The following is a 12,128-nucleotide window of genomic DNA, read 5'->3' on the forward strand; positions in this document are numbered from 1 at the left end:
TCCCGGCCACTGCGTTCATCGCGTGGCCGTTCCCGTTGACAATGACCAAAAAAAAAAAAAAAAAAAAAAAGGAAAGAAAGGGATACTGGTCACCGATAACGCATTCACGTGCATATCACTCTCAAAATAGCTGCCAATAACGACCATTAAGCGTGTCCGTGGTCCGAAATCGCAGCCTTGGTGCTGCACTCAAGAACATAATCTTTGCTGGCGTCCGTTTTAGCGCTCAAGCGTTGGATCAGCCCCCTGACTCAACCACGGTTCGAGCACGCCCTTTGGCCTGTTTTGGGTTTCATGGCTTCGACTAGCTGGCTGTTTACAGCAGCAGCAGCAGCAGCAGCAGCATGTGAATCTCGACGGCATTTGAGTTGCAGATAAGAGGACAGGGCCACGAGGCTACAGCGATGGCTCGTTTTCCGTATCTTTTGAAACAGAGCAACTTTTCCGAGGCCCTGTCTTCAATGCCAGCGTGCTTTGGATAGTGCTGTCAACCAGGGGGCAGAAGTGGTTTGAGTACCTTGGTGACTTTACACGTGAAAGCGCGAGTCCCTGCTGCTTATCGCTGCTTCCATCTTATCGCGGCGCACGGTGGTGGTGGTGGTGGTGGTGGTGGTGGTGTGGGTGGATGCCGTCATCGCTTTTTGTGTTTCCTCGTCTCGCGTCCCCATCTCTCACATCAGATTTCCCCTCTTCTTGGTGTACGGTAAGCAACCGTGTAATTCACCAAAGGCCCTGGGCAACTCCCACAAGCTGTCCCTCCAAAACCATCTCCGTTTCCCCAGCTGCAGTTCCCGTCGCATCCGCAACGCGTCAGAGACCGGAAGCAAAATCAACCCAGCACCATCACCACCATGTCTACAATCGACGCCAGCCTCTCCGCGCCACTGCGGCCCTCCTTCCCCCTCTCAACGCACTTAAGCAGCGCCGACGCAACCGCCAACGAAAATGCTACAACAACGACGCTCATCCGCGCGCTGAAGCTCGCCCCGCACCCCGAAGGCGGCTACTTCGTCGAGCTGGACCGCGACGCCCGCCGCGTGACAAATCCCTTCCACGCGACGTACGACAGCGGCATGCTGAGCCCGGCCGCGGGCGTCGTGTCGTTCGCCGAGACGGCGTCGGGCGACGCAAAGAGCTACAAGGACAACGCCGCCGAGCAGCGCTGGACCGACCTCACGCGCGCGGCCAGCACCAGCATCTTTTACCTGCTGGGCCAGGCCAACTCGGCGGGCAAATGGCACCGCAACAAGGGCCGGACTGTGCACACGCTGATTCGCGGCCGCGGCCGGTACGTGTTGATTCACGCGGACGAGGTCGATGGCGGCGACGATGGCCTCACGGGTAAGGCGCGCGTCGAGACGTTTGTTGTAGGCAAGAATGTCGAGCGAGGTGAGCGCATGGTGTGGATTGTAGACGGCGGCAAGTACAAGGCGAGCTTCTTGCTCGAGGACGAAGATGGCTGCGGAAAGAGTGAGGAGGGCTTGTTGATTAGTGAGGTGAGCTGCCTGCCCCCTGTGACATTGAACTACTCTTCTCAGGAGTATGCCTCAAGTGGGCTCTTTGGCTGACAATTTCCAGACTGTCGTGCCTGGCTTTGAGTTTGCAGATCACGACTTCTTGACCGAAGAGCGTCTCAGGGACCTGGTGACCGCTGAGCAAGCAGACGAGCTCGCCTGGCTGCTCAGAAAAGACAAGCCGCAATCTTCGTAGCGAAGACGGAATGTTGCGTCCGGATTCGCGGATTTCGATCATGGCGGGTATCGCTGGTAAGAAAACTCGAACGAGCCCCGAATAAGCGCAGCGAGTGTTCATGCTTCCAGTCGCGTGGTAGTCCAAGAATGACACTTCCTTTACGCTGGGTTGTAGTGTCATCTTCGGTGGGCAAGTCAAAGCTCCTCGCTGCACCATTGAATTCAAGTTCTGATGTAGGGGTCATGATCGGAGCGATTGAACAGGGAAAACGGCCTGTATTGGCTTCTATTTACTAGGCTTCTAGACTCTATGAACGGCATGGATTGCCTTTGGCCCTCATCTCACTTCCTCTAGCAAGGCGGCGGCCACGGTCAAGCCCTCGTTCCTGAGCACCACCCTCTGCGCCGTCTCCAGCGGCACGGCCCGGTCAAGCTGAACCTCCACCTTCGCCACAGTCCCCGGCTGTATCACGCGAGGCTTCTTCTTGGTAACCTCGCCAGAATTCTTGTCGAGAGTTGCCAACAGCTTGGTTATCCGCCCTTCCATGTTCCACCTGCCTTTGTGCACCTCTACGAACATGGGCATGACGTGCTCAAAGGCGAGAATCTTTGCGGTAAAGGTCGTGATGCTCTTGATTGCGTTTGCCGGATGGCACACAACGTCGCCCAATCGCAGCTGATCCGGATCAATGTTGGTCAGGTGCAGTGTAGGAATTTGGCCAGCTACGGCCCAGTCGGCAGGCTCGTCGTCGACCATGATTCCCTTAATGAAAGCCGTACCCGTCTCGCCCGCTGGACGTGGTAGCGTAACGACAGCATCGCCAACCTGCAAGCTCCCCGAGTCGATGCGGCCAGCCACAGAGACGGCACTGGTGATGTCGCCGCGGAAAATGTCGGATATGGACATGCGGAGAGGACCGCTGACTGCGCGCTTGCTGACCTCAGACGTCTCGAGGGCCTGGACCAACGATGGACCATTATACCAGGGAGCGACGTCTTTGGACACGGGGTGCGCGACGTTTTGACCCGTCAGACCAGCACAGGGGACAAAAGTGACGTTTTGAGGCTGGAAGCCGGCAGAGGTGAGGAACGCGGCCATTTGTTGTGAAATCTCGTCGAATCGCTCTTTGGACCAGGAGGCAGCATCCATTTTGTTGACGGCGATGATGAGTTGCTGTACACCAATGCTACGGGCAAGGAGTGCGTGCTCCTTGGTTTGTCCGCGCAGACCAGACTCGAAGCTGTTGGCGCTTGCATCAATGACGAGGACTGCAAAGTCCGCTTGACTGGCGCCAGCAATCATGTTGGGAACAAAATCTTGATGACCCGGGGCGTCGAGTATCGTGAATCTGGTCTTCTCCGTTTCAAAGGTATTCGTTGCAATGTCGACGGTTACTCCTCTAGAGCGTTCTTCTGACGTAGCGTCCATGACCCATGCCAACGCAAAAGACGACTTGCCCATGTTTTGGGCTTCCTTGCGGAGCTTTTCAATCGAACGCTCATCGACGACCTTGAGGTCGTACAGCAAACGGCCCATGAGCGTGCTCTTGCCGTGGTCTACGTGACCAATGACGACGAAGTTTGCCGAGGGTTTGAGATTTGACTTTGCGTATTCTTCGAGGACGTTGAGATTTTTGCTCTTCACTCGGGGTGCCTCGTCCACGGTGAGATTTGCGACGCCTTGAGTTACAGCCCCCGCCTCTTTGTCTTTCTGTTTTGCGGCATTTCCGGCCTTTTTGAAAGCCTTGGCCTGCTTGTTCAGTACCTCATCATCCGGGCTTGGTCCTGCAAATGGATCAGTCTTGACGTCTTGCGGCATCATATATTTGCACGGAAGCGAGAATTCATAGCCTCCGCGGAGCTGTCCTCTTGGTGTCGATCCAAACATGGTCTTTGCGAATGTGGACGGTTCGGCTCGAATATCAGGCAGGTCCGCCTTTCGTTTCTTGGTCTCCACCTTGGGCGGTTCGGTGACTGTGACTGGCTCCGGCTTGACGGGACTCGGACTCCTTTTTCTGCGAGGATATGGCCGTGCCTTTGCGTTGGATTCCAGTGCTGTCGGCTCTTGTGGAGTGCCAGTTGAGATTTGGCTTCGATTGTCTTGGCCCCCTGAACTCACCTTTGTACTCAGGCTATCCAACAAGGAAACTGCTCGGCCGGTCTGCCGCTGCGCATCTTCTGCAGATGAAGCAGCGGAGTTTGACCTTGCCTCTTCCTGCTTTCTCCTCCGTGCAGCAGCCAAGGCAGCGATCTTGGAGGAGCCCCCGAGCAGCCCCATGCGTGGCAAAGTCCTTGCAGGAGTCAATGTTCCCCGTCGATGTATTGGAACGTTCAGCCACGGAGTGTCTTGGAAGAAATTCGCGGGCGTGGAGTCGGATTGAAGTGGTGGAAGCATCGCGGGAAGTGGATAGGCGTTGAAGACTTGCGAAAGAAGTTCAATTCAGCCAGTGTTCCGAAAGCTTTGGCGAGGTCGAGGTGGGTGGTCTTACATGGACCGGTACATGTGTCCGGGGCACTTTTATATTGGAGGACAGCTCCTTCGGGGCAAGGGAAACGTAAGGTGAAGATTGGAACACTGACCATTCACTTGTTTTGGTTGGGACTGAGCTGCGGTATTGGCAGCTTGGTCGAATCTAGAAGGCTGCTTTGCCTTCTTTGCTTGCGCGGGCTTATGAGCATCTGTGAGGCATCATCAGTACCATCGTACACTGCCCACCGCAACCATGTCCCTGACTTTTCAAGTGCGTCACAGATTTCTCGATGTCGTAGTAATAGTTCCATAACGCATCTTCAATCTGTTTGTCGCCGATGTTTGTGAAGTCTGAGCCCAGTGCTTCTCGGACTTTGGTTTTGCCTAGGCGCATTTGCTCTGGGGTAGGTCGTGCGTTAGTCGCGCAGGTCGGGAGTAGCTGTCAAGCGATGGTCGTTGTGCGTACCCTGATCTTCGGGACTCAACTCTGAGATAGTCGGGATTAGCAGGAGATCGAGACGTGTCGGCGTAGAGGCGCTGGGCCCTCACCTTCTTCCCCATAATCATCCTCCTCGTAGTCGTCGATGTCGTCGTCGTCAAAGTCGATATTCTTGATCCTGCGATGCGACATGGCGACAAGGGGAGCTGTGTGGCTGCTGAAGGCGGAGACTCAAGGTGGCGTGGGTGGTTTGGCGCCGTGAAGGTTGTGTAGAGTTGATCGTCTGCGACAGAAGATGTGAGTGACGCAACGGCCTGCCCCACGCTCGGGCCACTCCACTGACTCGGCGGCGCTAACTGGGCAAAACACCAATCAATACACGATTCGATGTTATTTGAACTTCCAGGCGCGACCCCTCAGACTGCGTTTTTCCCGCTAAATCCTTGATCGGAGCACTCCACTTGTAAAGGACCTGATCCTGCAAAAGACTCCCCGATTCTCTCAACCAACGACAACTGCTCTCGGAAGCTCTCTGGTGGTGGAACAGGAAGCGAAAGGCGTCAAACGCGTGTGGAAACGAGGTACGACACAGAAACAGCATGATCGATCTCGTTCATTCAAATGCGCCCGACTGCGGCTCATGGCGCCCTGACCTGGCCGCAATACATTCATCTACCCGCGTCTAACCTGATGGGGCAATCAAGTGGGCGGGCTCGATGCTTGTTTTGATCTTGTGAATCCTGAGAAAAGCCGCTGCTCCCATCAACGATTCGTTGCTGGAGTTTCTTTGGGCTGTGATCACTGGGTCGGCAGCTGGGTCATTCTCACTCCACTCGGCAATGTTCACGATGGTCTCCCCACAAGCCAGCTGGACAATTCTGCGCCATGAAACGCTGACATGGCGAAGGGTCTCGAGAAGAAAGGCCCAGGGGCGTGGTGAAGCGAGACAATGATGCGGAAAACTTGGCCAATCGAGCACGTCAGACGCGGTCAATGCCACGCGCGGGGATGGATGATTCAGGAACATGTAACTACTGATTGTTGTGAGTGGCGCCGACGAAGGTGACAGCGAGAGGACTGGAGTTCAAGAGGGGCCGATCCATGGCCGCAGCTACGTCATGGCCCGGCAGGCTGGAAGCTCCCCCGGTCCAGTCTCACCAACCTGAAGCTAACAGAGGGAGCCATCACCCGCTGACCCACTGCTTTGCTTTTGTGATGATGTAGCCCACCTGGCCTACGCGTCCTGCATTGTTGCTATAACCTCCTGTCCCTTTCCTACGTCCTCGTCTGTTGCTCTTGCTCTCGCACTTGTCCTGCTGTCTATACCGCGTCCTCCACCGTCCGCCGCGGCCCCATCTTCGCCCAATCGCCCAATCCCAGCCTCTGTTGCTATAGTGGCCACTTATTACGGACTCTGCCAACATTTCTCCCGAGCACACGACCTAGGTAGATCACAATGGTAGCCACACGGCATCGCGCGACGCGCCCAAAACGCAATAACGAGAACGATGCCGACGCCAACGGCAACAAGTACACCGATGACCTCGAGGCCGGACGTGACCTGCCCCCACGATTCCGCTTCCGCGACGCCGTCTCTCAGACCATTGACTCGGCAATAGTCGACAAGATCAAAAAGCAGCTACACGAGGGCCTCGAGGGCATGGACCGCAAGTCGCTGGAAAGCTACCGCAAGAGCGTCGAGGAGCTCAAGCAGACCAAGAACAAGAAAGTGCGGCACTTTTACCAGGATCAAAATGAGCGTTTGAATGATTGGTTGGAGGTGGATGCCATTGTCATGGCCATGGCGGATGTGAGCCTTCCTTTTCGGCAGGTAGTCGTGGTAAGAAGACGCCGGCTGATCCAGCATTCAGGAAGTCTTGGATTCGATGAACCCACGGGACTATGACCACGACGGTATTGCCGAGAGCGGAGGCGCGCTCCAAGCAACAGAAGAAAGTGTCGAGCCATTGTTGCCGGACGACGAGCGCCAGAAAAGGAGAAAATCAAGGAGAAATGCAAAGTGGGCAATTAATGTGAGTCCGTAGGGAGTTGGGACAAAATCGCAAGCTGACTCTCCGTACCCGCAGATCAATGTTGTAGCCAACATCCTGCTTCTCATGGCCAAATGCGTTGCCTCGTATTTTTCGTCCTCGTTGTCACTCATCGCCTCGCTCGTAGACTCGGCATTGGATCTGCTCTGCACTTTGATCGTATGGACGACAAACCGCCTGGTGTATGTTCAAGACATCTGTTTCTAGAGAATTGGTTGGATACTAACAGTTCCGCGACAGGAAATGGAGGTTACAAAAGCTCCAGGCAAAATTTCCTGTGTGTTCGGCAATCTTACCAAGTGGTCGCATTCGCTGACGGGAAATAGGTGGGAAGAAAACGCCTCGAGCCGCTTGGTATTCTGGGTAAGTCTTCAATCACCCTTGGGTCGACACCCACGTTGCTGACCAACACAGTCTTCTCCATCATCATGATTGTATCTTTCATTCAAGTCCTCCAAGAATCCGTTGAAAAGCTCATGGGCGACGGCCCCAAAGAGGCCGTTCAACTACCTACAATCGCCATCGCCGCCATGGCCTCGACAGTCGGATTGAAGGGACTCATTTGGTTCGGCTGCATACCAATCAAAACGACCCAAGTACAAGGTGCGTCGCGGAACTGTCAACCCTCTTAAACCAAGGCTCCAAATACTGACCCAACAATGTCAGCCTTGGCCCAAGACTGCAAAACCGACGTCTACTTCAACACGCTCTCGCTGCTCTTCCCCGTCATCGGCTTCCACGCGCACCTCTGGTGGCTGGACCCCGTCGGCGCCGCTCTCCTCTCCCTCTTCATCATCTACGACTGGGCCGACACGTGCCTCCAAAACGTCACGCGCCTGACAGGCAGCGCGGCGTCGGACCGCGTGCACCGCAAGATCCTGTACCTGGCGGTGCGCTTCGGGCCGCTGGTCCAGGGCTTCAAGACCGTCACGGCGTACCACGCCGGCGACGGCATCTGGGTCGAGATCGACGTGCTGCTCGACGAGCGCACCCCGCTGCGCAAGGCCCACGACATTGCCGAGACGCTGCAGTATTGCTGCGAGGCGCTGAGTGAGGTCGACCGCGCTTTTGTCACCATTGACTATGCCACGCAGGGTCCGTCTGGCCATGCGAATGAGCAGAGTTAAGCGGAGAAAGGGCTAGAGTGAGGGATAGTAGAAGAGAGGCGAGTAAAAAAAGTTTGGACTTGGATGCTGGTTCTGTGCTCCCCGAGTGGTGTTTAGAGAATTGGTACAAAGTGGGCGTGAGGCGCAAGGGCGCGCTGCTTGTAATAGATACGTGAAATGAGAAAGTCGTTGGACCTCCTGTTCTGATCGATTTTCCGCGAGATTTGCTTGGCAGCGTTGGCGATGAGGCAGTTTTGACAAAGTCAAATGCGTAATTTCCGTGTGCTGCCAGTGTAACAAATCCACGTTGTCAGCCAACACGACACCCGAGAGTGAGAGAGACGGAGCGAGCACAAGTAGCAATTCATCTCCTGTACATTTGAAATACACACGATTGAATCAAAAGGGGTTGTTCCTCACTATCTATGCAATGGGTTGCAAAATTCATGTCAAATATCGAAGCAAGCCAGACCAGTGAACTAACTCAGCACCAGCGAAGGCAGCATCCACATCATAGTCGTCCCCTTTGAGCAGCAAAGTCACAGAAGCCAAGTAAGCAAGCAAGCGAAGCCACTCAGACGAAGAAATTCCAAGTCTATTATTCATGATACCCATCTTGCATCCATTCGCTCAGCTAATTACTGTTCTCTTCGTCTGCACTAACTAACCTTTCCATGCCCAGATATACCCATTCTCAATCCCAAATCCCAATCCCAGAAAAGCCCGCCCCGAGGAAATATGCTCCATCGATCATCAACAGACGTGCTTTCTCTGCAAGTTTTGAGTTTGCCAAAAGCCTCCATCCAGGGTGCTTTCAAAAAAGGAAAAGAAGTCATGCTTTTTCAACGCCATCAACGCCATCAACGCCATCAACGCCAAGGAAATTGCTCCCTCCTCTGCATGCTCCGACCAATCGAGTCAATTTCATCAACCGCTTGCTTCATCCATCGTTTAGTCGTACAACTCCATGTCTCCGTCTTCTTCCATCTCGGCCGCGGCGTCGTCCTCGTCGTACATCTCATCATCCTCTTCCAGCTCGCTGTCGCCGTGGTTCGGCAACACCTGGACGTGGCCATTCTCAAGGACAACCTTGGCCGTCTCGCCGTCGCGGATGTTGCCGCGGAGGATGAGCACCGCCATGCGGTTGAGCACCTCCTTCTCGATGAGGCGAGCAAGCGGACGTGCGCCGTAGGCGGGCGAGTAGCCGGCGGAGCCCAGGTAGTCGCGTACGTCGTCGGAAATGTCGATGCTGACGTTGCGGCCGTTTTGCTGCAGACGCTTCTGCACCTCGGAGATGCGCAGGTCGACAATCTTGCGAATCTCCTTCTTGGTGAGCCGGTTGAAGATGACGATGCTCGAAATGCGGTTGAGGAACTCGGGCAAGAAGTAGCTCTGCAGCGCGCCCATGACCATTTCGCGCGTGTGCGGGTCGATGCGACCATCGGGTGCGTTAGGTCTTGCGAGGAACTCGGCACCCAAGTTGGAAGTCATGACAACGATACAGTTGCGCGCGTCGACGATGCGTCCTTGGCCATCGGTAATACGGCCGTCGTCCATGAGTTGCAGGAGAACAGTCAAGACTTCCTTGGCCGCCTTCTCAACTTCATCAAACAGCAGGATAGAGAAGGGACGACGGCGGAGGTTCTCAGTCAGCTGTCCACCTGCATCGTGACCGACGTAACCCGGCGGAGCGCCAATCATACGCGAGAGAGAGTGACGCTCCTGGTACTCGGACATGTCGAAGCGAATCATGGCCTTGGGGTCGTCGAAGAGGAACTCGGCCAAGGCCTTGGTGAGCAGCGTCTTACCGGTACCCGAAGGACCACAGAAGAGGAACGAAGGCGGGCAGTTTGGATTCGCCAGGCCAGACCGCTGCAGGCGGATAGCGTTGGAGACTGACTGAACGGCTTCCTTTTGGCCAACGACGAGATTTCCGAGGTGACGCTCCATGTTGAGCAGCTTGTCCTTCTCAGACGTCTTGAGGCGAGTGACTGGAATGCCGGTCCAGCGGGCGACGATTTCATTGATCTGGTCAGGTCCAACAGCATCGGTAAGAAGAGAGTGTTCGTCCGTCCGCATCTCAGCGTCGGCCTTGGCCTTGGCATGCTCGAGTTGGGCGATGCGCTGCTCGACATCGGGAATGGCGTAGTACTGAAGGTCAGATGCGGTCGAGAGGTCACCGTTGCGCTCAGCCTCGTCACGCTTGACCTTGAGCTGGTCGAGCTTGATCTTGGCCTCCTGGATTTCCTTGCCGCGAGCCTTTTCACTCTCGTACTTTTCGCGAAGTGGCTTCAGCTCCTCTTCGACGTTGGCAGCCTCGGCTCTGGCTTCGCGGAGGCGAGTCTGGGCAGCGTCGTCCTTTTCGCGTTCGAGAGCGTGGATTTCGATTTGCAGCTGGCGAAGCTTGCGCTCCATCATGTCGAGAGCTTCGGGCTGTGACTCGCGGGTGACTCGAACGGCTGCGGCAGCTTCGTCGATGAGGTCGACGGCAGAGTCGGGCAGGCGACGCTGGGTCAGGTAGCGTGCGGCAAGAGTAGCAGCAGAGACAATGGCGCCATCTTGAATGGTGACACCGTGGTGAGTCTCGTACTTTTCCTTCAAGCCACGGAGGATGGAAACGGTCTCGGCAATGGACGGCTCCTTGACCAGGACTTGCTGGAAACGACGCTCGAAGGCTTGGTCCTTTTCAATGTACTTTCGGTACTCGCCCAAGGTGGTTGCACCAATGCAGTGTAGCTGACCGCGGGCAAGCATGGGCTTGAGCAGGTTGGCAGCGTCCATGCCGCCTTCGCCGCTGGATCCAGCACCCATGAGCAGGTGGATCTCGTCGACGAAGAGGACAATCATCTCCTTGGAATCCTCAATCTCTTTCAAGACGCCCTTCATCCGCTCCTCAAACTCTCCGCGGTACTTGCTGCCGGCAACAAGAGCACCAACGTCGAGGGAGAGCAGCTTGCACGCCGCCAGATTGGCGGGCACATCGGCATTGACGATGCGGAGAGCCAGACCTTCGACAACGGTAGTTTTTCCAACACCGGGCTCACCAATCAAGACCGGGTTGTTCTTGGTCCGTCTCGTCAGGATGCGGATGACGCGTCTGATTTCCTCCTCACGGCCAATGACGGGATCAATCTTGCCTTCCCTCGCCATGGACGTCATGTCAATGGTAAACTTCTTAAGGTTTTCATGTTCCTCCTCGGCGTCTGCCGTCTTGGAGTCGACTCTTCTCGAGCCCCGAATCTGTTGGATGGCTTGGTCGATGAGCTTGGGGTTCGGGATGTTTGACTCGGCCAGGCATTTCTGGATGGAAGAGTCTTGCGCAAGCGATTGGATCAGGTGGTCGACGGCGATGTAGCTGTCCTTTTGGGTCTTTTGCAGCTCGTGAGCTGCTCTGAGGACCTTGGAAAAGGACGGGGCGAGCGAGACGTGCTCTGGGGGAGGGTCTTGGCTGGGCAGGCGGACGAGGGCCTTCTTGAGAGCTCTGTCCAGCTGCTGAGGATCGCCGTGTGCACGCTCTACCACTTGGCGGAAGAGTGGAGACGAGGCCGCGGTGTGGGATTCGTGCGAGGTTGCTTGCTGATCCTTGGAGAGGTCGGGCGGTGGGTCGACGAGGGAGACGGCGACGTGGAGGGGCATAAGCTGCGAGTGCGAGTATTGTGATGCGAGTTCTTGAGCATCTTGCAACGCCTTTGCGGCGCGCTCGGTAAACTGCATGCCGTTTGTGGCGGACATGGTGTGTGGTTTCGGAGGAAAAGGGTATCAAACAAGAAGAACAAAGGTGAGAGGGGTGGGTGTGGTTAAGAGTCTGAACGACCCAAGAGTGTTTGTCTTGTTGTCGTGTTTGGTGGTGTGTGACTGTGTTTTGGATGGAGAGGAAACGTAGTGTGAGACGGGCAATATATGGCGAGCGGGGGTGGAGTGAGTTGTGGATGCTAGAAGCAACGATGGAGGAGCCAGAAGCGTCGTGGGGGTGGTGGAGGGTACTGGGCGGGTCGAGCATGATCCCGGTGCGGAGCGAAGCTTCGGGATGCTTCCAGGAAGCCTGATCGCCCGACCCCCCGACGTCACTCACCTCACCTCACCTTATCGATAAGCACGCAAGGCTGACGGAGACCTGACGGCCCCCTTGACCGGTCCCGAAAAAGCAATCAATCTACATCTGATGTGTCTGCTGGCACTTCACTTGCCCTCTGAATCCGGATAAATGCCTCCTCCATCTTCGCCTCATACTCCACGCCGCACGCTGACGACCACCACCGGGCATCCAATCCTCCCCTGACACGACTCGTCAATCACCACGGGGAGGCCCATCCAACGACCAAAGATCTCCAAGAGTTCTATTGTTTGTGCTTCATCTAGTGGCTTCTACTG

The 12,128-nt window shown here is 55.8% G+C and overlaps 4 protein-coding genes across 4 annotated transcripts; 2 read left to right on the plus strand and 2 right to left on the minus strand.

The window, feature by feature from the left end:
- Window positions 1-668: 668 nt before the first annotated feature.
- Window positions 669-2,136, plus strand: J3D65DRAFT_629603 (RmlC-like cupin domain-containing protein). Its single transcript, XM_066800758.1, has 2 exons — window positions 669-1,496; window positions 1,579-2,136. The coding sequence occupies exons 1-2, from the start codon at window positions 852-854 to the stop codon at window positions 1,708-1,710; spliced, it is 777 nt and encodes a 258-aa protein (XP_066653700.1). The 5' UTR covers window positions 669-851; the 3' UTR covers window positions 1,711-2,136.
- On the minus strand, window positions 1,948-4,864 carry J3D65DRAFT_573872 (elongation factor Tu GTP binding domain-containing protein). The gene is made up of 5 exons (XM_066797651.1): window positions 4,711-4,864; window positions 4,628-4,648; window positions 4,426-4,560; window positions 4,272-4,370; window positions 1,948-4,112 (listed from the first exon to the last, which is right to left on the minus strand). The coding sequence occupies exons 1-5, from the start codon at window positions 4,790-4,792 to the stop codon at window positions 2,029-2,031; spliced, it is 2,421 nt and encodes an 806-aa protein (XP_066653701.1). The 5' UTR covers window positions 4,793-4,864; the 3' UTR covers window positions 1,948-2,028.
- A 932-nt stretch (window positions 4,865-5,796) lies between these two features.
- Window positions 5,797-8,147, plus strand: J3D65DRAFT_629619 (uncharacterized protein). Its single transcript, XM_066800759.1, has 7 exons — window positions 5,797-6,410; window positions 6,472-6,633; window positions 6,688-6,833; window positions 6,892-6,928; window positions 6,978-7,014; window positions 7,066-7,254; window positions 7,318-8,147. Exons 1-7 carry the CDS (start codon window positions 6,057-6,059, stop codon window positions 7,776-7,778), a joined length of 1,386 nt encoding a protein of 461 aa, XP_066653702.1. The 5' UTR covers window positions 5,797-6,056; the 3' UTR covers window positions 7,779-8,147.
- Window positions 8,148-8,524: 377 nt separating this feature from the next.
- On the minus strand, window positions 8,525-11,848 carry J3D65DRAFT_431205 (chaperone protein). Its single transcript, XM_066796191.1, has one exon. It carries the CDS (start codon window positions 11,487-11,489, stop codon window positions 8,709-8,711), a length of 2,781 nt encoding a protein of 926 aa, XP_066653703.1. The 5' UTR covers window positions 11,490-11,848; the 3' UTR covers window positions 8,525-8,708.
- Between the last annotated feature and the right edge of the window lie 280 nt (window positions 11,849-12,128).

The sequence above is a fragment of the Phyllosticta citribraziliensis genome (genome assembly GCF_038025025.1).
Source record: "Phyllosticta citribraziliensis strain CPC 17464 chromosome Unknown J3D65scaffold_8, whole genome shotgun sequence".
NCBI lineage: Eukaryota > Fungi > Ascomycota > Dothideomycetes > Botryosphaeriales > Phyllostictaceae > Phyllosticta > Phyllosticta citribraziliensis.